This window comes from Arvicanthis niloticus, chromosome 3 (assembly GCF_011762505.2).
Source record: "Arvicanthis niloticus isolate mArvNil1 chromosome 3, mArvNil1.pat.X, whole genome shotgun sequence".
Classification (NCBI taxonomy): domain Eukaryota; kingdom Metazoa; phylum Chordata; class Mammalia; order Rodentia; family Muridae; genus Arvicanthis; species Arvicanthis niloticus.
This window is the reverse complement of record NC_047660.1, coordinates 41193751-41221237: the sequence shown is the minus strand read 5'-3', so window position 1 is coordinate 41221237 and position 27487 is coordinate 41193751. Positions and strand designations below refer to the sequence as shown.

At 40.5% G+C, this 27487-nt stretch overlaps 1 protein-coding gene across 2 annotated transcripts in view; it reads left to right on the top strand.

The window, feature by feature from the left end:
• Vwa8 (von Willebrand factor A domain containing 8) overlaps nucleotides 1-27487 on the top strand; it is a 320110-nt gene that overhangs the window by 140065 nt on the left and 152558 nt on the right. For both annotated transcript variants that reach the window (XM_034497994.2, XM_076930688.1), the window contains 4 exons: nucleotides 2632-2738; nucleotides 4585-4691; nucleotides 9203-9274; nucleotides 24815-24891. In XM_034497994.2, the coding sequence (XP_034353885.1) occupies nucleotides 2632-2738; nucleotides 4585-4691; nucleotides 9203-9274; nucleotides 24815-24891 (363 nt within the window). The remainder of the gene's footprint in view (nucleotides 1-2631; nucleotides 2739-4584; nucleotides 4692-9202; nucleotides 9275-24814; nucleotides 24892-27487) is intronic.

The window sequence follows — 27487 nt, the reverse complement described above, 5'->3', positions numbered from 1 at the left end:
GAAAAATTTCATAAAATACCCATGGAGTATTTATTAAACAGATAAAATCAGGAGAAGCCAGCCTAGTGCTGGGCTGTCTTTTGTTCATGCTCCTCATCCGAAATACTATGTAGTCCTTCGCCCTCTGCTCTGCATACAACTACAGTGTTGTATCATACAACTGTATCATTTGGTGTCTAGATACTCAAAACCCAGGGCTAGAGAGAACATTGAGAGGCTTGGGATATACTCAGTTTGAATTCTAAAGCTACCTCTTTTATAGAAGGACGAAAGGCCCCCATATGGAGAGTTCTAGTCCGCTCTGATATTTTCCATTACATTGAATAGTATCTAAATAAGTTAGGAGGGAATGATCCTTTAGTGCTAAAATATTAGAGCTGTTAAGAATCCAATCAGAAATTAAAATTAACTGTCTTGGAAAGTAAAGTAATAAGAAAATTATTCCAGCCGCCAAAAACTGCATTACACACATTTTTAAAAAAAACTCCAAATGATATAAAATTACTAGTATGTGTGTAAGATTTCCACTTTGTAAATGGTTTTATAATTAATTTTAAAATAAGCCTAATAACCACTTACACCCCGTGTTTAGCAGTTATCAACGTGAAATTTTTACTGTCTCCAAGAACAGAGACTGACTGCCTAGAGACAGCTTTGCCTTAAAAACTGATTCCGGTTTTTTTTTTTTTTTTTTAATTTTTTAAGATTTATTTATTTCATGTATGTGAATATACTGTCACTGTCTTCAGACACACCAGAAGAGGGCATCGGATCCCATTACAGATGGTTGTGAGCCACCATGTGGTTGCTGGGGATTAAACTCAGGACCTCTGGAAGAGCAGTCAGTGCTCTTAACTACTGAGCCTTCTCTTCAGTCCCCTGATTCCATTTTATAAGGCTGTGATCAAAAACACTGAAACTTCTTTGGGCTTTTCTCTTAGTTAGGTTCATTAACTGTAAGACTACTAGATCTTAATAATTGTATTTTAAAGCCTTTGGAAAAAAACACTGAGTCCCATTTGTAGAACTGCCTAAACTAAATACCTTGAAGCTTTGAAACTGCATTAATAAATTTTACATATAATAAATAAACAGATTACAAACTACATTTATCAGATAGATCATACTATATTGTCTTCTAATATCATTTGTAAATTATCAGTTCCAATCACAAGTATAAATTAATTTCTTACACATTCTAAATAGGACTCTTCGATATCCATTGTGCTGCTACAGCATGTTACTTACTCTTTCAACAAGGTGTCCCTGTGATGCTGGTTAGCCCAATTGCTGTCTTTCCACATCCACCCTCCCATTGCTGGCATTACTGCAGTATACTTCCTCATCCTTTACCTAGGATTAATCTCTCTCTTCCCAAGTCTTCTGTCCTCTAGTCTCTAGACAAGACCAGAAGTGTTCCCATATAGGGCTAGCCTGTGATGTATTAACAATGTGGAGATCAGGTCTGCCAAGAATAGCAGACAAGTCAAAACTTCTAAGTATCAGTTCAGGTGATCTAACGGGTAGCAGTAGAAATGCCTTTGAAGGGCCTAATATTTCTAGGCTCTGGGGCAACCATGAGGGGAATGCTGGGCATGATGCTACGTCAGAGGCTCAAGATGGAAACCTCTGTAATGGGTTTGGGAGATGAGGTGGGGGTTTGGTTTTGAACAGCAAAGCAGTGATCTAAGACCTGTGATGACTTCTAAACTGATAAGACAGAAACCTAGAGGTATGAAAACTTCCCCATGATCTTATAGGAACCAAGTGAGGCAGTAGGTAAGACAGTGTCAGGTCTTTGGCTCAGAGTCTTATGGGGACAGGGACTTATAACCCCAGTGTCTTACACTCTTGTTCACATGCCTTCTGGCTTATGTTAACTTTTTCTATTATTAAAGGTTTATTCTCAAGCCTGGGGGACCATCTGCAAGGTTTAGTACTATGTGAACCTAAATTTGGATGATGTGTTCTGCATTTGTCTATATGGGACACAGTACATGGTGGTTGCTTTATACTAGCACAGACTAGGCAGTCACTGACTAAAGATTCTTCCTGTGAGTTCACCAGGACCATAAATTCTAAACATAACTTTGTGAGGAAGGAAAACTGTTCCAAGCCACAGTGCTTATGGTGTCTTTGTAGTTGAAGAGTGTCTTGTCGCTCACAGATTGTTACTTTGATAATAAAATAGGTAGAGAGAGATTTCTTAATGGAATGAAGTAGAAAAACGGATAATCTTTCTGTAATTTATGTTAAAAAGTAAGGAAAGCCACATTAATCTACTTCTGCTGATTTAATTTTGTGATTGCCACCTTAGAGCAGGCTGGAATGTTGTTGCTTTATCTACTTAAGAAAAATTTGATATGCCACAATATACAATTACATAAACAAGAAATAGGAGGTACATAAAATCCACTTATGAAAGCAAAAGTTTTCATCATAATCTGCAAAGTTCATATAAATGAATATTGATATTACATATAAGCTTAGTTATTAAGGATTACACAAACATGGGCTCTACACACAGTTTCTCCTTAATTGGTTGCAATTAGTGAAGGTATGTGTGTTGAAAGATACTTAAGAACTGAAGGAAGCATTGATCTCATCCCCGTCCACCATCCCTCTTCCTAGGTTCTTACCCAGCCTTGCTCGTTCAGCGCTGGAGAAGAATCTGGCAGATGCTGCAATAGAAATAAACACTGACAATAGCCTGGAACCAGAGCTGGAGAATTACAAGTGTAAGTACTTGACGTGGCTGGTTGAAGGTAACATAACAATGATCAAACTTGGTAGTATTAGTTTCAATAAAGCTCTTTCTAAATTCATCTTGTTTTATACTGTATTGTACTGAACAAGTGAACCTATTTCTTTAAGAGAGAGTCTGGGGTCAGGCATGGTGGTGCATGCTGTGAGTTTGAGGCCAGCCTGGTCTACAAAGACAGCCAGGGCTATTACACAAGAGAAACCCTGTCTCCAAAAACAAAAGCCAAAGCCACACAAAGACCAGTCTGAAGCCATTTTTTTGATATCACTTCTTTCAATGAATATTAGATAAACCCCTGCCCCCACTTTACCTATGTACCAAGAGTCAGTTTGACACTAACATACTAAAGGTTTTAGAAGTCTCTGTAAATTAACTTATCTAATTTTGACAAGTAAATGTTTTTCTTTACAAATGTATTTCACTATACAGGCTAGAATTCTGTTTTCTTCATACAACATTTGCATTTGAGGGCTACCAAATTTCCTTATGGAGAGTGTCAGGGAGCATTTTCTGGGGTGACATAGACTAATATAATGAGAGACCCTCTAGTCCCTCCATTCACCCACAGAGCTACCTCTCTTCTGCCTACCCATAAGTAGAAGCTTGAAATAGGGAAGACTGAATACTCTAAATGTTTCCTGTCCTACAGTTAGAACACAGGGAAATTTTCCATTCTTAATATAAGTCTTTGTCTTTCACAGCATTGAGTGTGTGACTGTTCTCCAACAGGACTGTAATGGCTGCCTTTTGATTAGTGTTTTAGTAACTGTGGCTATGGTGAAATAAGAATTTAGTATTAAGAAAGTTGAATGACTTTTTAAAAACTATAAATTTGATATTGATGGATCTGAACAGATTTGCAGAGGCCACTCACAGAGACATAACCTTGGAATGTAGAATCTTAATGTTATTTGATTGGAGCTAGTAACATATCTGAAAAAGGTTGTGTCATCAGGATGGTAGATTGTTCAGTCTGGGAAAGGTCAGCCCAGCAGCATCTGTCTAAGCTTCCTGTAGGGGATAAGGGATCTAAATGAGGAGATGGTTCACTTGACTGGCTTTATTCATCTTAAAAGCTACCAGTCTTACAGAGAATGTATTTAATTCCCTCTCCTTGTTAAGAGCCCAGGCCCATTGAACAACCTTCTCATGAGAGCTTGGCTGTCCATGCAGGTCTCTCTTCAAGTAATGTAGTGATGGCAGTCTGTGTAGCATGGTCATATAAAGGCTGAACCTATACTGCAATGCCATATTCTCCAATTCTGGCTTTTTATCAGATATGTTTAATGTTCTCCTGAAATTATATTTGCCCTCATTTGTGATGACGAAACCAGGCTTTGAGCCTACAAGGCTAACAGCCTTGGCAGACTTACACAACCAGTATGAAACTTCTTGAAAAACAGCTAGTCTGCTTTCTCCCAGTATGTCCCCTTTGTAGTTGAATTGTTATCTGTAAGCATTGATTGTGTGATCAAAGTGATCCTGAAAGCCTCTGTCTACTGAATGGCCATGTTCTGTAAGCTGAACTCTAATGAGTGTTGTTGGACTTTACATTGTGTGTGTTATCTCAGCAGATAGTTGAGATAAGTTGGTTCACGGCCACATTCTTGCTCTTCTCCTTTGTGGACTTATATTAGGTCTACAATATAAACTGGAGAGCCACAATATTTTTTGTTTATTTCTTATTTGCTTAATTTAAATCCTGAAAACCTGTCAGATTACTGAGGCTGCCTTGCATTGTATGTTGACCAGACTAGGCCTCTCTGGGTATTAACAAGCTGTTGCTGAGACTCATGCTCTGTCCTGTACAAAATGCTCAGGTGAAATCGTGGCCGGGTCTCTGAAGATTGGCACCGTCAGTGTGCCTGTGCACGGTGCCCGAGAGAAGATGAAAGTGCCTGATGTCCTTTTCTATGACAACGTTCAGGTGAGAGCATCGCTTCGTGGTCTTGGGCTAATCACATCATAGCACTCAACTCTGATCCAGATGACAATGATGTGGAATTGTAGTCATGATTTCCTAAATTCAGTTCAGGTAAGGTAAAATGAAGTGCTGAAATATTCTTAATTATAGTGATAGAAGGCTTAAAATTGCTTTCAGTGGTCAAAATGAGAGGATTTACTGCTATGGGTTTAAATATGTGCATGTTATATACACACATATGTATGACTGTGCTCGAGTCTAGTGAAGTATTTTATTGAATTAAAACAAACAGACCTATTGGTTGTTGTTTTGGTGTCTACTTAAGTCTTTTCTGTAGCTCATAGGAGGTAAGTATCTTATACACCCATCTTCCTCTTTCTTCCTTGCTGCATATTCCAAGGGTTCCCCTTTGCTTTCCTTTTTACTTTGGAGGGTAGACTGTGATAGAAACTTTGCCTTCAAACTTTCCCAGTAATTGTAGACTGTTTCTGAAGACACAGAAATAAGTTTGAACTTAGAAACCTTTATTATTGTAAGATTCATTTCTATAAAATTTGTTTTTAGTAAATATTTCTGAAAATGTTTTCTATTTCTTCCAATTATATATTTCTTTTATAATAAAAGCATGCTTATTTTTGTAGTTCTTATTTGCTAATCTGCATGTAAATAATGACATTTACAAATTATATTAGAAGTTACTTTTTATCTTTTTAAGGAATTAGTAAAATTATAGTAAAATTTTTGTTGCTATATAGATAGAAGGAAAATACTCTTATGATATAGAAACAAACACCTGATTAATATAAACAGTAATATTTCTATGTACTGTCTGTCCACATTTCACATTGGATCCACATAGCAGAAATGAGAAAAAATGTAAAATGGTTATAAGTAACAATGGAAAAACTCCAAAAGTTAAGGTTGCAAAGCCTTCATGACATATAAGAACATAGGAAGTTCAGTAGGAAGGAAGACCATTGTATCCTTGAACAGTGTCTATTGCCATGGTATTGGTGACACAGACATTGAGGACTGCAGGTCCTCAGTGAACTTTCCACAAGGCCCCTGAGTGGCTTTGTGTAATCCTCCAAATGCTCCTCCTCCCCCAAAGGGTAGTGAATCAGCCATTAATGAGGATTTCAGTTGCTGCAGTTCTGGCTCAATGCAGTTTGCTTCTGTAGTAGGTATTACTCCTTCGCTTTTGCTGCACGTCATCTTAGAAGCAGGAATCTTCCGTGTCACTGATAGACAAAGGGTGTATCCAGTCCATCTTTCCTGTGATGTCCTGTTGTCCTCTTACCACTGAACATTGAAAATGATCTTTAAAATGTTTTTCCCCTTTCTAACACATGGTAAATAAGTGTTGAGAGGATTAAAAGGCATTAATAAGTTTTGAACATCCATTCTAAGGAGTATTGTCTCATTAAATTCTTTGTTATAAAATATGAACCTTGGAGCAGTAACTAGGAGAGATTGTAGAATAACAAGATTAATATAGCTTTTTAATAAGCCTAAGGAGCTTTAGACCTGAAAATTTAAACACAAGTTAGATTTGGCCCTAGGGTACCCTTGGCATCAGGCTACAAAGATTAAAATGTTCGAACACAAGCAGATGCATCTCCAAGACTCAAATTGCTCTTTATGTAGTAGAAAATACAGGCTAGTAAGTACATATGGTTACTACAGAGTCTGATGGAGGTACATGCAGGCTACTGTGGCAATACCAAGGAGGTGACTGATGGTCACACAAAGTGTGATGGAGGTACATGCAGGTTACTGTGGTAACACCAAGGAGATGACTGATGGTCACTGACTGGAAAGAACTCAGAAAACTGGTTAACAGGGCAAAGTTGAATTTATTCAGGCTGAGATGGGTATTTGCAAGGCTTGGTTATGTATGAGAGACAGTGTCTTAGGAAGCCCCATCTCCTCGAATTCAGTCCACAGAGCTTTGGTTTCCAGTAAAGTGTCAAGTGAGGCAGGAGCATGAGGAAGGGTAGTATTGTCCAGGCTTCACTAAGGAAGAAACTAAGATTCTTGCCAAGGAAACCAGTGACAGATTTGAAGCACATTTGTACTTTCACTAATTCTCTCTTCACCTTCCCGTGTTGTCTAAGAGTCGGAAATCAGACATATGATCGAGCAGTGCTTACTGAAACAGTCCAGGTCACAGTTAAGAAGGACCCGAATGAGATGGAAAGTGTGACTAGGGAGAGGGCAGTAGACACCTTACAGGATTCCTTAGATGGTACACATGGGGACTTTGTTTCAGACTCTCAGGGAGCATGTCATCTTGTGGGTAGAGAGTGAACAGAAACTCATTCCTAATGGTGCCCACACTGGAAGGGGTAGATAGTATGTGTGTGTCGGGGTAAAAGCAGAGGCTGGTCTTGCACAGGAACAGGAGAAAGTGCTATTCCCAAAGCATTAATAGTCATCTTGGGAACTTTGAAAGATGAGTGGCAAGCCTCTAAACAAAGAAGCAGCCACAGCTGTAGTGTAGAGAACACATTTGCCCTGAGAGAAATGGGAGATTCAGAAGCTAACTTGGCCAGTGAAATCTAGGCTGGAGATTGTAAATGTCCTTATCCCAGCTGTGGCAATAGAAAAGAAAGAATATACTATATGTGTCTTAGTCACTACGACTTGGTTTTTAACGAGATCCCATTAAAAGAGGAGCAAGATGGGCAGAGTGGCCATGGTGATGTCAGCAAGATCATGAGAAAGAAAAGGATCCTTGTTAGTGGGCTGGGGGTACATGAGGATGAAGAGAGCTGAAGTTGAAGAAGTAAGGGACCGAGTTTTGGTTGAGTTTCAGAAACTGGAGAATAACAGTCATTACTAGGAAGCCTACAGACACCTATGCAGTGTTATAATCCCCTACAGCTGAAAACTCTGTAGTTTTGTTTTTTCATTTTGTGAGTTGATGTATATATGTGGTCTCACACACATGTCATGAAGACATGGAAGAAAGAACAACTTGTGGGAGTCAGGTCTGTCCTTCCACTATGTGGGTCCTGGGGATGGGACCTGAGTCTTCGGGCTTACAGGACAGAGCCATTACCTGCTGAGCTGACCCACCTGCCCTGAAAATTCTTTTATTTATACAAGAACATAAGGAAAGCTCACAAAATAAAACCTGTCTTCAGTTTGGAAGGTTTGCTTGGAAAGGGTGAGGGAGAAGCCCTGTGCTCCTTGACCACAGCCTGCAGCTCTGCTCACTTCCCTTACCTGGTCCTCAGATGGGGCCCTGTTCCATGTAGGCACAATCCACTCTGTCATCTCCTGGGCATCCAAAGGAAAGTAGCCAGAAAGACAGAGAGAGCAAAGGACAGAGCTGCAGGATGGGACAAGGGAGACCGAGAGACTCATGTGAACAGTGACCTTAGCCTCAGCTGGTGCTCGTTGGTTCCAGTCAGCTGGGCAGGTGTGATGTGGGTGTGCAGTAGAAGGATATGAGAGTGGAGTGCAGAGCCCAGGGCCTGCGTGTCTCCTGTGCAGATCCGTGCAGGAATGCCTTTGTCCATTCCTCCAGCTGCTTGGCTCATTGGTGTCAGGAAGTATGAGGGTCTTAGTTTACCACCAAGTTCACTTAGTTAAAAGGCATCAGTCTTGAGAATATCTTAGCAGCAAGTCTCAGTGTAAGTGATGTCCTAGGTCCTCCTTCTAGAGCAGTGCGTCTCAAACTTCCTAATGCTGCCACCCTTAATACAGTTCCTCATGTCCTGGTTGCCCCCAACCATAAAATTATTTTCATGGCTTCTTTATAACTGTAATTTTGCTACTGTTATGAATCATAATGTAAATACCTTATAGGTGACGGTGTGAAAGGGTCTGTTAATCCCCAAAGGGATTGCAACCTACAGATTGAGAAACACTGTTCTAGAAGATAGTTGTATCTGTATGCTATTAGGATATCCTTTATTTATACTGTCAACCCAGTTCCTTTAATTTAATTTTTAGTGTTCCAGAAAGACAGTAAATAAATATAGTCACTTTACTTTAAACCTTGTTAAAACTTTACTTCCCCAGTGTTTCTCATTTAAAAAAACTAAGAAATACCAACATTCATTATTCTTGAAGGACGGAAAAAATAACTTTGTAAGTTTTTATTTCTAAGGGGAAAATGAATGAAAATACTGCAGAATTTGACAGTTAAAAAATCAGTTTAAGAAAAGCAAGCAAGTAAAATTCTGGAAAGTATCTGTAGTGTGTGTGCATAATAAAAGGTTAATTGGCCTTTTTCAAAACTAGAACTTGAGTACTTTGAGCACTTAGAGGCTGCTGTTGTTTTGATCCAGAAACCTAGAAGAGGGACTCGGGGTTCAGACTGTGCTGATGCACATAGGGTTTTCATAATAGCCAGAGCTATATAGAATGACCTTGTCTCAAACAACAATAATAATAATAAAAATGTACTTAATTCAAGTCAGTCATTTTATTGCAATATGTGTTCTGTACTCCTAGATAACATCCATCTATCTAACTTTATCTGATTGTATCTTTCTGTCTAGCACATGATAGTGATGGAAGACATGCTTAAAGACTTTGTCCTTGGAGAACACTTACTATTGGTTGGTAACCAGGTGAGTTTTGGCTGGGAGCCAAGCACAGGGGAGTGAATGGTAGTACAATAAGTTTCTTCTTTTGGGAATAAGAATTTGGAAATTCTTCCTCTTCTTAATAAATATTTAAATAAATATTTAAATTTTTAGCATAAAACTCTTTACTATCAAAACAGGAATCTATACCAAGATTCAAGGTGTTCCCCCAGCTCCTGTCACACTATCCATTTCCCTCCTGAACGTTTGCACCCCCATGCTCTTCTTTTGCTGCCCTTGTCAGGCTCTGTCACCTCCACCTGGAGTGCAGGAAGCTTTCAGGCTGGAGTTGCCTCTCCTGCACACGCTGAGATCCACTGTCAGCAGAGTCGGTCAGTGCACAGCCTGTACAGCCTAAGTGTGTCCACACGTGTTTGCTGTAGTCAGCTCCTCACTGCTTAGCTAGAGCCCACATCCTCAGAATGCCACACAATAGTGCAGGGGCCTCTCTGCCCAGCCCTCCAGCCCAGGCTTTAGTGTGTCTTTCTTAGCCTTGAACCACCCTAACCTTCCTTATAGTTTCTTGTCTCTTTGGCCTCTGCATGCCTGTGCTTCTACCTGGAGTCTTCCTACCCAGCTCTTGGGAGGTTCTCGCTTCCCTTGCATCTCTCTCCTCTACCCTTGTTTTAAACTAGTTTCATGGAGCCATATTGACCATATAGTGATCACCCTCCCAATCGTATGTTCCACAGCATCAAGAACCGTGTTTCTCTTGTCTATTTCTGTCCTGGGTTCCTAACACATTACTGCTACATTGTAGAGATGTTATTCTGTATATGCTTGTGTAAGGGATGGATAGACACTCAGTATTAGAACATTCTGGTAATTTTTGTCAATTGAATTATCAGACCCAAAGTGACCAGCACTTTTTTTTTTAAAGTTGATCTTAATAGCAACCATAAACTTGGCGTGTGTGTGTGTTTCTTGTTTTGTACTTATAGATTATTTATATTTTATATTATAATATATATATTTATAATTTATATTAGATTAGATTACTTATCTTTTCTTATAGAAAAATATAGATTCTTTAATGTGTAGTTTCTCAAACCTGCAGTTAGAATTTTAAATTTTATTTACTATTATTGTGTACATGCATGTGTCTCCAATCATGTTTAGAGATCAGAGGACAACTTTGTCGCCTTTACCTTGTTTTTGAGGCAGGGTTTCTCTTCAGACTCCAGGCTGGCTGCCCACAAGCTTCTGGGTAATGTTCTGCCACCTCCTCACTGTAGGAGTGCTTGCCTTACAGATGTGCACAGTTTCTGCCTCAGACTCTGTCCTACACTCTCCAGGAAGCTCTGGTCACCAGGCCTACTCAGCAAGTGCTTTCCCCAATGAGCCCACTAACTGGGTCTGTTGGTGAAGGCATAGATCCCAAGTTGAGTGGTGGAAGGTCAAGCAGCAATGCTTCCACGTGAGTGGGCTCTGGCAAATGGCTCAGCTTCCTGAGGTCTAACCTGGCAACATAAACAGTATGCACTCCACTGAGCTAAAGATGACTCGTAATAAAGCATAGGAAGTACTCCACACCATGCTTAGTGCCTGCTAAAAATAAGATACATGCTTCCTGGGGAAGTTTAAAAACATTTTTGTATTTTCTTGGTTCTTATTTCTAAACAAGAATTAAATATAAGTATATAATTCATGGTTGTTTTTCCCCATCTGGAATGCCCTACCTACTTCTGTTTACTGAGAGTCAATTTTCTAGTGAGTTTTTGTAGGCTAATGAAGAGTGACTGACAGGTGGCATTGAGTCCTTGGTGGTCTTGTCTCACTGAAAAATGACTCCAGTCTTACAAATGTATGAAGCCCAGAGCTCTTTTATTTTTTAGTATAGTAGTATGCTTTTATTACTCTTTAATTTTTAATTTTTATAACTTTATACATGTGTACTGCATCAACATCCCTCCCCTCCCCCTCCTGATTCCCATCCCAAAGCTCAAACCCAGAGGGGGTTAGGAATCTCACTATGTATCCCTGGCTGGGCTGAAAATTATTATGTAGACCAGGCTTGACATGAACTCTTAGAGATTCATCTACCTCTGCCTCCTGAACGCTGAGATAATAGGTGTGTGCCATCTAGCTTAGATCAAGGCCAGAGTTCTTAATAGAATTTTTTTTTTTTTGGCATGTAAAGCCTGGTACACTTGGGGTGTCCTTTGAAAATTCCTGCTGTCAAGTGAATGACCCTAGGAACAGACATGGCTGACAAACTCAGCAACAGATCAGAATGACAGAGAGTAGACTGAGAGTACACAGAGCGGCTGGGGCTTAGGGGATGGTTTCTCTGAGATACTAGAGTGCAAACGGCAGATTTCTAGTGGTTAAGGCATGGCTGATAGACCAGCCGCTATTTTCATATCAGGAGGGTTTTCTGATTTTTAGTATAAACCTATCACCAGCATGTATTGGGTGCCTGTGTTGAAGAGACTTTTAGATTGGTATTTCTGCTGCCTGTGGCTTTTTGTTTATTTCTCAAGACAGGGTTTCTTTATGTAGCCCTGGCTGTCCTGGAACTACCTCTGTAGGCAAGGCTGGCCTCAAACTCACAGAGATCCACCTGCCTCTGCCTTTTGAGTCTCAGCCGCGGCTGCTGCCACCAGCACTGGTTATCTGTGTCTTTTATATTATCTAACAGAGTGGTCTGACTCCTTCGGACAGTCCTTTGATATCTTCATGTCTGATCCCATTGTTTTCAGCCCCACCTTGAAATCTGTTTTTAGATTTAAGTTAGAGTTTGTTTCCTGAGTGGATCTTTGTCCTGGTTCTGTATTCCGGCCTCTGGTCTTGGTCAACATCTCTCCTCCACACCCACAACAGACCCTTGTCTTTGTGTGTGTGTGTGTTCTTATCCTCACAGTGGCAGTGTGCTATTGTGGAAATGAAGCAAGCACCGAGACCTATTGCACACTCAGTTTTTAGTTGTCTGAGACACCAGGTAAATCACTGTCCTGGCTCAGTTCTCTGAAGTGAAGAAGTATACCACTTTTAGGTTTCTGTCAGTGTCTGGTTAGATTCACAGATTTACCTGCCCTGTCTACCAATGTGAGTGAGCCATTGAGTGCCTTGGTTTTATTGGCCTCTTCTCTGATGCTTTGTATATAATGTTTGTATTTGAAAATGTATCATCTATTTGAGAAGTATCTTAGAAGATTCTACATTTCCTACTTAGTAGACAAAGTATAAATATCAATAATTCATAAAATATTAGATGTAATTTGAATTTAAAATTTAGACAGATTTTTCAGGAGATCTGAAAACAATGGACTGAACTCTTCTATAAATGTGCCCCTGCTGGGTCAGTAGGAACCTAGCTGAGCACATGACTCAGTGCCCATTTGCCTGAGATAGCTCAGAATCTGAGACAAGAGCCCTATGACCAAAGCTGGGTGATTTTTGTGTCCTGAACAATCATTAGCTAGCATTTAGCTGTGAATAGTGGCATCTTATGCTTGCATTTACCAATCAGAAGGTGGGAGTTGGACTAACGTGGCTGGCTAACGACCCAGATGGAACAGGATAAACACTTGAGCCAACTGAGCTCCATTCAAACTTGTTTTCAATCTGTGTGTAGAACGGGTAAGACCCTGGTTAGCCTTTGCCCACCTGCTCCTGAGGGTGTGAGGAGCACAGAGACACGGAGGGCCTTTAGCAAGTGCAGGACGAGCTGGCTTGCTCCCTTACTCTGCTCTTTATTCAGGATGGCGTACTTTCACAGTTACAGTAACTAGGCCCTTCTTCAGTAGCTTTGAACACTCACACCCAGCTTTGCTGATCAGTGGTTTTCATGCTTTCCAATGCTTTAGATTCCTGCTCACTTGCACTCATTTCTGCCTTGTAAAGCATTGCCATGAGAAAAGGCTGGTAGATGAGGTGTAGGTGACAGGCTGTGCACTCTTAGCTCCCTGCAGTGGTATAGCTGCTGTTTCACTGAAAAGATCAGAGAAAACACCAATTTCACCACTGTAGCAGTGATTCGTCTCCTCCTTCTCTCTTTCTAAAACATAGATGACAACTCAAACAAAAAGAGTAAAGTGAAGCTTTGGGGATTAAATATGACTGAAGTCAACAGTGGGTTGGCACAAATGTAAATATACCCAGAACTCTTTATATGATGTGGTTGTAGTTAGAAGCTGCCCAACTTCTGTTTACAAAGGAGTGTTGGCTGGGCTCTATGACAAGTTTAAGTTTTATTGTAACTAGAGGTACTTTAGGAGATTGTTGGGTTACCAACCGCAAGTCTTAAGCAAGGGAAATTAGAGGAAGTGAGTGTTGATTTTGAGGTACCTCAACAATTTTTACCTTTATTAAATCCAATCCTACCTTTCCCCCTTGTATATAATCCCATCTTGCCTAAGTATCTACAGCATTAGATAGAATTCCACATATATCTGTTAGGAAGTTGAAAACAGGCCTATGTACAACACTTGCCAAATTAAATGAGAATAAAGTGGCTTACATTCTACTTAGACAAAATATGTTTTTAAGTTTCTATTTTCAGTGTAGGGTTTTATGCTGGAGCAGTCTTTCTAGTAAATGAGGCAGAACTGCCACCCTTGGATCAAGTGGGACAGGTGCCCTGGACTTACATGCTTGGTCACTTAGGGGCTCTGCACGGTACTCCTCCCCTGTAATTACAGCATTGCAAAATCTCCTGGTAACCAGGAGTCTTTATTTTTATATTATTATGTTAGCATGACATTCTGTTTAACAAAAAGAGCGCTCTGTTCATTTCTTAACTGATGATGCGTATGGACGTGGTAAGGGAAGCCCCCAGCTCTAGGAATATAAAGAGCAAACTTCCTAGTACCGCCTCTTTTTTTTTTTTTTTTTTTGAACAATCATCTATTTGAAGCACAAATATTTATAGAAATTGAGTTACTGAATCAGCCTGTAGGTATGTCATTTCTATTTAATTACAAAGTCCCTATGAATAAACGTTTTGAGGTTAGAATGCTTGCGTAAAATAAAGTATATATTTTAGCTAGCCCATTATTTACAAGCCGTAAGCCTAGACTGGGTAGGTCATGAGCTGTTCTAACTTACATCCCAGCTGTGTGTCCCTTGTTACTTGCTGATTGAGCCTTGCCCAGGTTATTTCTATTCCTTCAGCTTGTCCTCAGGGTCCATGTCCCCTGGCCATGTGCTCATGGTCCATGTCCTCTCATGGCAGCCTCTTCCTCTCTGTCTCCTTTCTCCTTGTTTCCCTGGTTTCCCCTGAGACCCCTCACCTATCTTCAAGTCTCGAATTTCTCTCTTTACTGCCCAGTCACAGACTCTAGCCTTTTATTAACCAATTAACTTTAAATTGGAGAGCAAGGTTTACACAACAAAGGCTGATATATGTGAGAATTCTCTTTCCTGGGACAGCCAGATCTTGGGGTACAGGATTTATCACTTGTATGCACAGCACCAGACCAGCCCCCAGCATGCTTGAGTTTTGAGAGCAGTTGCATTTTGCTAGATGTTTGATGGGAGCATGTTTTTCTAATACCATCTAAAATGCTTGGCTACCCTTACATAAGCATTATTTTAAAGTCTTGCCTATTTTCTTTAGAAATCAAAGTTTAATCAGCTACATAACCAGCTACACAATCAGTTACACAGTGTCATTTGGTTTTGGTATCAGGCAAGACTTAACAGCAAATCATCAGCATTTGGCCTGTGCTTAATGAGGTACAATTAATTATTCACAGCTGCTCCTACCTGAACAATCTGGTAAAATCACTTGTGACTTTTTTTTCATTTTAAGCCAAATTTTTGTTATGTTTTACCAAATAATAGCTGCCTGCCATCGTTTTTGATGATTTTTATTTTTACCTTGTCAAGATTTGCATGGCCAACTGCTCCCTCAGCCCTTGTCTGTGTTGTTTTTGGTACATGGCACTGCTTCGTCCTCTTAACCTGTGAACATCCTTGGTGCTTTGTTCTCTTGGAAGCCTTTCCTAGTTGGTATCACAGAGAAATTCAGTATTGCTATCCTCTAAATATGCCATTTCCTACTCTGATTCAATATTGATAGTTGTGCTGTATATTTAATTTCATCTGTAGTTGAATTATATAGTTTTCTTATAAACAAGGATTAAAAGCAATGATATATGTGTGTGCTTTACAATTTCTAATGTTTTTAATCATTTACTTAGTTCTACAATAGCACTGTGCAGTAAAATAAAAGCTGTACTTTCTATATCTTCCCCATAAACAGACAAGCTTTCAAGGGTTCCAATATTTGTCCAAGATCACATAGTTACTCAGTGGCAGGCTTAGAGCTCCCAAACTCTAATTTTCTCCAATATCACACAAGTTCTATTCTATTGATTCTAATAATAATAACAACAGCAGCAAAAAATGCAATGGCTGACTTTGTTGAATAATTATGATAGCCCAGGATAGAGACTGCACTTTTTACACAGAATGAAGGATAATCTATGCCATTTCCTACTCTGATTCAATATTAAGATAGTTGTGCTATATATTTAATTTCATCTGTAGTTGAATTATATAGTTTTCTTATAAACAAGGATTAAAAGCAATGATATATGTGTGTGCTTTACAATTTCTAATGTTTTTAATTATTGTTGAATAATTATGATAGTCCAAGATAGAGACTGCACGTTTTACACAGAATAGAGGACATTCTATGCCATTTCCTACTCTGATTCATTATTAAGAGAGTTGTGCGTTTTTCTTTTATATAAAAGTAGAGTACATATTTATCTCATTCAACAGTCAACAACATCTTGAAAATCTTATATTTCTCCAAAACTTTTGAGATTCATGCATTCATGTGCATTTGCGCCTGTGTGAAGGTTAGAGGTCAGGGTCAGGCATCTTCTCAGCCACTTTCCACTGTAGGTTTTAAGATGAATCTCTTCCTGGAGTTAACTGATTGTGCTTGTATACACTGGTTGGCCAGCAATCCCCAGAGATCTCTGGCCTACCTCTCCAGTCCTGAGATTGTAGGCATGTACTGCTATAACTGTGCCTGTGACAGGGGTGCTGGGAATCGGAGCACAGGCCCTCATGTCTGTATGGCAAATGCTTTACTGACAGCCATTTTGCATATCATCTTGTAGTGCATTCTCCTTGCAACTTTCTTTTTTTTTAATTTTTTATTGGATATTTTATTTATTTACATCAGATGTTATCCCCTTTCCTCATTTCCCCTCCCTAGAACCTCCTCCTTTTTGCTTTTATACCATTTTAATTACATGTGTGTATTAAGGTCAGTTCTAGGTTGAGGGTCTAGCAATATGATAGATGCAAATAGTCAAGGAACAAGCAAGACAATAAACAGATAGTCAAAGAATAAGCAAGGCATTAAACCCAATTATGTGAACATTCCCATGATCACTGTTTCTAAGGGCTTATCAGGATAACCAAAGTATCTGAGTCTATTTCCCTGTCCTAGCCCAAAGTCATTTTCATATCTGAAGCCTGCTTCCTTGTTCTAGCCTAAAATTTAGATCCCTGTCTGAAATTACTTCTTTGTTCTAGCCTAAGATTTAGATTCTTGCCTGAAATTACTTCTTTGTAACAGGCTGACAAGCCAAGGACGGTAAGATTCTGCACAGAACCTTACAAACCCAAGACATAAATGCATTGCTTTGGATAATGCATATTCCATGACAGGTAAGGAAGGCATTCTTGTCAGAATGACCTAAGACAGGCTTATTCTTGTTAATTAAAAAAAGCAGGGAGGCAGGGGAGAGCCTTTGGGGTGTTTGGCAAGAATCTGACATGGGCCAAGGACAAGGAAATGGGCTGCTTGGTAGGAATCTGACACTGGCCAAAGACAAGGAAATGGGTTTCAGGCAGGAATCTGACATTAGGCTAGATCCTTGCAAATGTCTTAGTGGTCTCTTTCCAGTGTTCTGCAGTCCAATTCCACTGCTGGTTTGTTCCAGTCAGTATCTATCAAAGTTTTGGTGGTGAAAGAAAGGCTTATAACAAGAAGAGTTCCTGTGGCTGCATTTCAGAGGTCTCAGCCTTGACTGACTGGCTCCATTCCACTGGATGCATAGCCAGCCTAAAACCTTATGTTGGGAAGACATGGTGGAGGGAATATACTCATCTCACTGTGAAGGGCCTGGGACCACATAAGCCTTTCAGAAGTACTTCTCAGTGACCCACCTCCTTCAGCTAGACCTGACCATCAAGTCATCCATTCCAATGCCATTATTTAATCACCTCAGTAGTGCTTCCAGCTGGTAACCAGCCTTCAGTACATGAACCTGGGGCATGTTTTATGTTTCACATCATAACAAAAGGGTGTTTTCTTCTGTTATCTGCATTTTGAGAGTTCTTGTCCCACTTATAGTATAAATATATTAGATAGAATTATACAAATCTAGTGAAGTTCTATTGAAGGAACTTTTTTAGAGTAAACTTTATTAAGCCCACTTATTTTTTTTGATTAATTTATATAACAAAATTAAATTATATTCATTTGTTCTAAGCTAGACATAACCTTTAAACTTATAGCATTTGATTTTATCTATTTTGCATTGTAAAAGTCAAAAAACATGTAGTTAACATCAGCCAAGCAGGATTCTGGCACCATTGTTATTATTTTCTATATCTTCTTCCCTTTATTAATTACAGGCTTACTGTGATCAGCTTTTTTCTATGGACAAAGGTTTCACAATTGCTTGTTGAGTTATTTAATATTAAGATGCTGCACATATTTTGTTGCCAAAATTAAAGACTGTGTTAATTTTGCTAACTAATTGGAAATGGGCCTGAGCAGGTTCCTCTGTGTTCATCGGGAGCGTGCCATGTCACTGTGCCAGTGTAATTGTCTAATATCTGCAGAGAGACTGAACATTTTGTACAGAAATGTTCTCCTCTGTGTTTCCCAGCTGGTAGTGACAGCAGGGAACAGGATAAGTAAGTGTGCTACACTTCAATAACTCTAGCAGCCACAGGGCCCATGGCTAGGGAGTGCTTGGTGTCATCAGGTACACCAATGCTCACCTTCGGGCTAGTATTTGTACCTTTCCAAGCTTCCTTCAGTAGTTAAGTTGCCTGACTTGTATGTAGTCTGGAAATTGTTTGCTATTCTATCACATTCTTTCCACCATTTTAGTTTTTCTGCCTTGTGTTTTTTAGTTAACCTTTTTTTCATGTTTTTATGTTGGATGTATATTTTCTTCTGGAGGATGCATTGATCTGCCTATCCTTTCCATGCTGGTTTGGTGGTACTGAGGCTGACCACACTTCCAAACTTTCTTTACTTTATATAGTAACAGTGTATTTCATAAGCAGATTACAGACATCTAGATTTTATTCCGTGTGGGAGCCATGCCTTTGGACTTTGTCTTCTCTTCTTGGCTGTTACAAGATCCATCTTTGTGAATACTTAGGATTATTTCCTGTTCATTTTTAGTAAAGTTGTTTTTCTGATTATATAATCTGCTTTTATTGAGAGAACTTGAAACAATAAGAAATTGCCACTGATTGTATATCAGCAATCTCCTTCTTGGGCATAAGATTAAAGGATATGGTAATATTTAGAGACCAATTAGCTTGTGCCTTTCTAGTTAGATGAGCAAACCTAGGCTCAGAGGCTGGTTAAGAAACCTCCAGGTAAGAGCAAGTGCGCAGATTATAATCCTGGTGTCCAGACTCCAGTGTAATGAAATGTTAAGCAAAAAAAAAAAAAAAGAAGAAGAAGAAGGTTTCCCATTTAATGAAAAGTTTCAATTCTGAAAAGCCATAGAATTTTTTTCCAGTTCTTACAATCAGGTTTACTTTGCTATTGTTTACTGCGTGTGATATTTAGGGACATTCAGTTACTTTTCTAAAAAGGGACTAGGAATGCTATTGAAAGATAATCTGTAAATATCATGCAGACTGAAGCAACATTGTACAAATTATTCAAAAATTAAGGGAAACTGGAAGAAAAGCAAGCCACTGTAGAGAGCACGAGCTGCTCTTGTCCATGGGTTAAAGCACAGCCGCAGAGGAAGGTCTGGACTGCCCCTCGCTGGCCACCCTCGCTCGATTCCACACAGGACATTCCCAGATACTTGGTCTGGTCAATTTCCAAACCTTGGATTGACAGACATTTGTTTGACTCCATGGCATTGTGACACAAAGCCTCCTGAAAGCAGTCAAGGAAGCCGCCTCTTGATGCCTGTTTTGTGTGTTAATATGAAGTATACAGCTCAAGACACTACACTACAGGGGATTGTCTTCAGTTCTTCATGGCCTAGAACTTAACTTTACCTCCCTCCAAAACAGGCATGTTGTTATCTCCATGTACCTGGCTGGGGTGAGCATGCGAGCACTTTGCACTGAAGGGGTGTGTGTGTATGAGCAGCAGCTCTGTAAGTGTTCATCTCTCCTCCTTCTGTACTAACAGTGTCACAGAAAATTTCATCATAAAAAACAGAAGTCACCTGTAAGAGGTGTCTGTCCCCTTAGGAAGAGCAAAGTGCAGGGCTGGAAGTCACCTGTAAGAGGTGTCTGTCCCCTTAGGAAGAGCAAAGTGCAGGTCTGGAAGTCACCTGTAAGAGGTGTCTGTCCCCTTAGGAAGAGCAAAGTGCAGGGCTGGAAGTCACCTGTAAGAGGTGTCTGTCCCCTTAGGAAGAGCAAAGTGCAGAACTGGAAGTCACCTGTAAGAGGTGTCTGTCCCCTTAGGAAGAGCAAAGTACAGGGCTCCAACTTTCTCCCCTTTTCTCCCCTGCAATTTCAGCGCTTATTACCTGACGTCACACATGAGTCATGAGAGAGAGACATCTGAGAGCGATGCCCTCTTGCCAGCACCTGACTTTACGGGTGTCCTCTAGGGCATGGCGATGTCTTAGGAAGACAGAGGAGTGATTCTGAGCTGAGGATTGAAGGAGAGAAAACAAGAGTGGTTAGGCTAAGCTGCAGAGAAGTGAGGACATCTCACCAGAAAGCTGAGGGCTGGCTGGAGAGTGGCAGTTGAGACAGGATGGGCCTGCCGTCAGCTGTTTTAGAGACAGGAGGCTGACAGGAGCAAACAGCAGTGAGGCTGAGCATAAGCCTTAGGGCTTGTTTTTGCTCAGAAGCCTCTTCAAGTCCCTGTCACTGACGTGAAGTCTCACATTTCAGTCTCAGGACCCAAAGCCATTTCTGGATAAATTTCTACTCTTCTTAGCTCTTTTCTCCTATTTTTTCTCCTTTTCTTCTGTGATAGAATACAGATAGAATATTCAGGAAGACAATCTAGACCCCTTTCTTGTACCAAGGATTTAATTGCCCAAGTACACAGTTTAACTAAAATAATAAGACTCATAAGTTTATGTGACCCCAGAAGATATCAAAGTTCTTAAAGTTGTGGCTCCAAGCTCCCTGAGCTGGAAGAGTGTGGGCTTCCTGCCATTAGTCTGAGTTCTGCCTGGGAGCTTCAGACCCTCTGTTCCTCCCAGCCCTGGAGTTAGCAGAGTCTTGACTCCTGCCCTTCTGCAGCTGCCTCCTTCTAGTGTGTTGTCATGGTGAGCTCAACAGGGCAACGATGGAACAGAAAGAGCTAGTTTCATGAGATCTCCTATTTCTTCACTTTTTAAAAAGTTTTACTCACTAAATATAATCTCAATACCTATGCAGGAATTTATGTTAATGTTATTAAATGAGACAAGCTGCATTTATAGACTATTAGCTAGTAAGTAAAGATAAATTTGCACAAGGATAAAGTGAAAATATTAGCAGGTAATTTTTTAGCAGTTACACATTGAATGGTGTCTTATTTTCTACATTTCCCAGTGAGAAAAAGGAGTGTATGCAATTTTTATGACAAAAAAATTAGACATTATTTATGTACTTATTCAATTAAAGTAATCCTGAGGCTCTTCTGTTCTAGACAAACCTATGATTAGAAGGAACACACAGCTGTAATTGTTTCGTTTTGCTCAGGATATTTACAGAAATTCCTTCCTAGATTATTCCTTCAGCATTTCCTCGAAGGAACTCTGAGAGCCTCTTAAAGAGAAGTAGGAAGTGACCCGATGAGATCTCTGGCTTAGGAAAGGAGCTAAACATACTGTGGGCTGTCCTATGGTGAGGGTGGAGGTGGGGAGGCAAGCGGGACCCTTGCCAGCAGCCCAGGAGGATGTGTAGCTCTAGAGCTGAGACAGGGAATTGAAGAGGAAGAACCAGATGTGGGAAACAAGCACTTCAAAATAAACATGTCCAAAATTAAACTGCCTTTGTAAACTTCCCTCCCCTACCCAGCAACCCCTTGTCACACACACACTCCCTGTTTCTTTCTCAGTTAATGACCTGCTCTTAGCACTCTCTACCCAGGACAAAGATAGATGTCTTCATCTCCTTACCCTCCATTACATAGTGATGTTAGTTTCCTAACTTTCTCTTGTCTGTTGATTTCTCTCTGCTCCTTGGCTAAGGCTACCATCATTGTAGAGTTCTTTAAAGAGTTTCTCTGCAGCTTTCCTTTGCTCTCACTTCTTTCTGCTATTTCATCAGACTAATTTTCCAGAACTGATCATCTGACTCTGCCACTTCCCGGCCTCAGTGGCTGCTCTTGGAAACAATGCAGACTCTTGGCTGCCTAGGCTCTGCCACACTTAGAGCCACCTCCCTAGATGGCCTATTCCTTATAGCCCCTTCTCCACTTCTGTTGTGGCCTTTGACTTCTTGCAGACCTCTCTGGATCGTGGAACCCACAAGTCTCCCCTTATAGCACTTCCTCTATCAGGACACCCTCTGCTGTCCCCTTCCCCATACCTTCTAATTTCATGATTATTTGAAATCAAATCTTACATGTGCTGGGCCTTCCCAGGCCTCAGGTTAAATCTCAGAGCATCTTGGATGCTTCATAGATCCACATTCTCATGGCACCTCCACAGTGTTCCCCTATGTTCTGTTTTGCTTAGGAAATGACCCGTGAAAGCCACGCTTTCACTTTCAGTGAGTTTGTGAGTGTATAGCAAGCAAAAGTAGATTTAAGAGCAAGTAGCAGAGAGAAGCAGCAGATAGATAGCAAACCAAAAATCACCAAATCAGATGCTCTCAGCCTCCAGCAGAGACAACTGGAGTAGACCAATTAAGAGGGCAAACAAACAATAAATAATATCAAATTTGGGAGCTTACAAACATCCTCTAAAAACTGAAGCCTCATTGAATTAGCCAGCTGGAAACCTCAATAGAGAAATGAATATGAATGAACGTATAGAAACTGTAACCATAACCGGGCACTTATAGTCATCTAGCAGACACTGACGTTCTAGACTGAAGGCCCAGCAGAGCAGAGCAGTCTCTCCGTGAATGAGCTTGGTCTTCCCTCTTCCACAGCGGTATCTTGACTATGGGACAAGCAACACTAACCTCTTTGGAGAATGTCCACCTGTTCTCAAGGACATGGTGCTTTTACTTTGAGCTCATTTTGTTTTTCTTTTGTTAGAATAAGGAGGCCAGCTGTCCCAAGGAAGCAAAAGAGGGCCTCCCTGCTCCACCTCCTTTTTAAATTTATTTATTTGTTTTGGCTTTTAAATCTTAAGACAAGGTCTTTCTTTCTAGTGCTGGCTGGCTGTTCTAGAACTAGTGTAGACAAGGTTGGCTTCAATCTCACAGAGATCTACCTGCCTCTGCCTCTCACCACCACGCTCCATCCAACTATCTACTTTTAGTGGGATTAAACAGCACATGATAATTTACAATATAATTTATATTACAGACTGTTTGTATTTCTTAGTAAATTGAAAGCTGAAGCATGGGCAGGTGTTGTATCATATTTACCATCACATCAAGCTCATTCAGGGCAGTTCTCAGCCTGTGTACTCATGGAGTTGATAATTGAGAAAGGAAGAAGGAAAGGAAGGGAGGAAAGAAACATGTTTTGTACTAATATCCTTTCATTGAGTGCTGGAATTCATAGCAATGCCATCATGCTGGGCATAAAAGGAAAGACAGATAGGTGTGCGTGGGAGGCTGTGAGTGCAGCCTGAGCTTCCCTTCAGTTGGCAGGAACAGGGGTCTCCAGTGCAGCTGAGCAAAGAAGTGTGAACTGTGCATAGTGAAGGGGGGTGTGGGAGTGAAGTGGACACCGCAGAGGCTGTGGATGAAAAAGACAGGAGGTCAGAGTCCTAGAGACCCCAAGGACACAGCAAGGAGCTGCTCCAGAGCACTGAGCCTCTGAGCCTCTCCACCTCTGCACTGTGGCTGCCCTGCAGTGGCCTCGAGGCTCTGCTGTGGTGGCTTATGAGGTGGCGGAGCTCCTAATGCTTTTCAGGACTCAACGGTTTTTAGATCTTTGCTGTCTCTGGTGTTACCTTGAGTCTGTGATGTTTGCATTTCTCTGTGGTTACTGAAATTAAAGGAGCTGAAAGTTTTAACATAGACATCTTCATCATCTGATTTTTTTTTCTATTTTAAACTGTATATTTCTTCCAATATTCCATTTAAAGCTTTTATGCTGTTGTAATTGACGTGCAAATGTGCAAGTGTAATTTTCCTTGTTTGTGCCTCTGTGCTAGACTTACACTTTTGTGGGTAAAATCGCTGTAGATACTAAGCCGATTCCTAAGAGAGGAAATGACCCATTATTTTCTGACATTAGTGAATTTGTCAGTCTCGTCCTTCAGCTTTCATAACTGAATGTGGGAGCTTGGGGGATGGCTTCCAGGAGTGAGTAAGGAGGTAGCTTGAGGCCCAGGTTGCCTAAATGAATGTCATACTGAAAACTATAACCCACTTCACAGGAACTGAAAGGATGAGCATCAGGATCAAACACCTGTCGTTGACTGTGATTGTTGCCCTGCTTAGCATTTCTGAGCCTCACCTTCTGGGTTTGTGAGATTAAGACAATTTTATTTCCTAACTGATGGTGCCACATCTGTGTGGTGATTAAACAGCACACGAAAACACTTAACAGAGACCTTGAGAAAATATAAGAAATTAATGCTGTTATTGATATTTCCCACGATACTGAACTCAGCTCTTGCTCTTCACACACAGCCTAGTGGTTAGGTTTAGTTGTATTGAGCCACTCTATGCAAACTTTCAAATTGGGAAGTAGTGTGGGCACATGGTCTACCTTCTACAGAAGACCAGTAGTTCCTGCATGAGTCAGAGGGAAGGAGGGCACATCTAAGAAGAACACATACAGCTGGATTATACTAATGTGTCTGATGTCAGAGTTACAGTTTTAAAGGAAAAAGTACAGGACTATATCAAGAAGAACTTCGGTGTTCTATTTATCTTCCTATAACTGAAATGTATTCTGAGGAATCAAAGAAAAGCCATCATTTTTATATATATCTGATTGCCTTTGATGGCATTTTATAATCTACATTCTTCAATGTTCTGTGGTAATATGAGACTTAACTGTGAAACTAAAACAGAGATCAAGAGGCCCCAGCATCTGGATTTCCTCTCATAAGAATGGCATAGGGATGCCATGCTTCAGAGTCATAGCCTTCAGTGGCCTCTGTGTCACAGGAGATGTGACAACAAAAGTAGTAGACCTTTGAAGGAGTAGCTTGCCTTACTCCTTCCCAAACTTCTTACTGCTTAAATCCATTTGTATGTTTGCAGGGCGTAGGAAAGAACAAGATCGTGGACCGATTCCTTCACCTCCTCAACAGACCCCGAGAATATATCCAGCTGCACAGGTAGGAGACTGTCCACCAGGCCTTGAAGCTCCGACTAAATTAGTCATTTCCGCTGTAAATTAAACAGACTCTCTTAAAAGCCTGCTTTATAAAACAGCTTTCTTCCCATCCCTCCTGCTCATAGCTGGCCTTTCCTTAAAACGTCATGAGGGGCAAAGGCTGGCTCAGGGATAAGAAAGCACTGGCTGCTCTTACAGAGGACCCAGGTTTGGTTCCCAGCACCCACATGGTGACTCCAAACCCCCTGTAGCTCCAGTTTCAGAGGGTTAATACCCTCTTCTGGCCTCTACACATGTGTGGTGTCCATACTCAGGTATACACATAGACATAAGTAAATCTTTTTTAAAAGTTACTGAATGATGAATACCTTATATACACAAGTTAATAGATGCTTTGTGCACAAAGAGATGCAGCAGGTCTCATCAACATCAAGGCACTCCATTTGGAAGCTACGTGGAGCCCAAGCCCCTGCTCCTGCTCAGAAGCTAAGCTGGCTGACAGGGAGAAGCTATGAGCTTTGTGGGCCCCCTGTGGGGTAAAGAGCACAGACTATGGAAAGGACTTGGTATCTCTTACCTTTCTTAAGGTACTGTGTGGATGATTTAGTTAGGTGTGGTTGGAATAGTGGTTCAGGGATAACTTTTAAACAAATGAGATTTTTCAACATGAGTTGTTTAAGCTTTACCAGTGGACTGGTTCTCATCTTAGAAACCAAATGCAGGCAGCAGATCTACTAGAAACTAAATACTGGAGCAAATCAGGACACAAGCAATATATAGATATATAGATATACAGATATATACATATATAGATATATAGATATATACATATATAGATATATAGATACACATACACACATACACCAGTATTGAGCAGTTTAAACTTAGTGTCTATTACTGTTTTGATCCCAGTAGATAACAAATGCGGTCTTGGAAAGAACACTGGACTGTGCTCAAAGAATGAGTATCTGGTTTAAGTGCTTTGCTAAATAATGATGAGTTCCTGAGAGAAATTTTTAGAATAAGAATAGTTAGCAGGTCAAAGGTCAAAGAGAAAAGTTCTAAAGGAAAGTTGAGATATGATTAAAAAAATAATAAAAACAAAGCAAACCAAAACAAACATTCCATGTCGGAGTTCATACCCTTGACGAGCCCTAGCCTAGGAAGAGCATTAGACCTGGACAGACTCACAGGCCCTGGGAGCTGAGCCACAGTCACCTGGGCTGCTGTAGGTGCTGTGGTGGTTAGACATCAGCCTGTGCCGAGTATGCTTTAGAAGTATCATTTTTCATCCTTTCAAGAGCCACTCTGGACCATCCTGAGGTTAACAAGAAATGTGAAGAATACAGGCTTGCTGCTGGCGGAGGTGGCACACACCTGTAACCCCAGTACTGAGGAGGCTGAGACAGAAGGACTGAGTCTGAAGAGCAGCCTGCTCTGTGTAATGACCCCAGCCAGAGGAAAGGACGGAGGGATAAAAAGGAAAAAGGGAAGAACCTAGCTCATCAGTTATATAATTTTGGAGCTTCTTTCTCATGCAAGATAACATTAAAAATAAAAAATAAAATGGGTATTTTTGGAGGCAGTGAGGAATGCAGGACATAGAAGTAACAAAATGAATAAATATGAAATATGTACTTAAGACAGTGGAATTCACACAGAGCGATTATAAAATCAGCACCATAAATACTTTCATGCATTCTAAAAGGGAACTGAGAAGCAAAACGACAGTAATTAGGAGTCCTAGACCCAGAATGACAACACTGAAAAAGAGCAACATAGTATCAGTCTAAAGTCTCAAAGGTGGGGATTGGTTAGAGCAGGAAAAATATTTGAAGAGATGGCAGCAAGAAATTTCCTGAAATTGACATAGTAACATGAGATCATCAGTAGCCCAATGAATCTCAAGTGTGGTGAACAGAAAAGCAAAGGAAGCCACATCATAACCAGATGGCTGAAAACCGAGCAAAAATATTTAAAGCCATTAAAGTTGAAGAAAAGGCACATGGCATGTAGGAACAATAGTAAAAATGACTGTTGACTTCTTATGAGTAATAAATATGAAATAATTCAATCAAATGGTTGCTTTGCATTAAATGGAGAAAGTTTTGAATAGCACATTAAGAAAAAATGCTCTTTCATGTAAAGGAAAAATACATTTTTAGAGCAGCACACACACATGCAGACACATCCAACAACTTATAAAAGAACAGTATGTGGGCTCGGTGATTATAGTAGTTGCCATACAAGCAGGAGAAGCAGAGTTAGGATCCCCAGATCCCCAGCAGCCAAATAAATGTCGGATATGGTAGCCTATCTGTAATTCCAGCCCTTGAAAATCAGACACAGATGAGGCCCAGAGCAAGCTGCCAAGCAAACTAGCCATGTTGGTAAATTCTCAGCCCAATTGAGAGACTCTGCCTCAGTCAGGTGGAGAGTAACTTAGGAAGACTACCGACATCAGCCTTGGGTCTCCTCCAGTACATGTACACACACATGCCCCACACCGCTGTAAACATGCACACATAAATACACACTAAAGGGATGCTGTGTAGCGACCATACGGGTGTAATCCCAGGAATATATGGCCTCGCTTT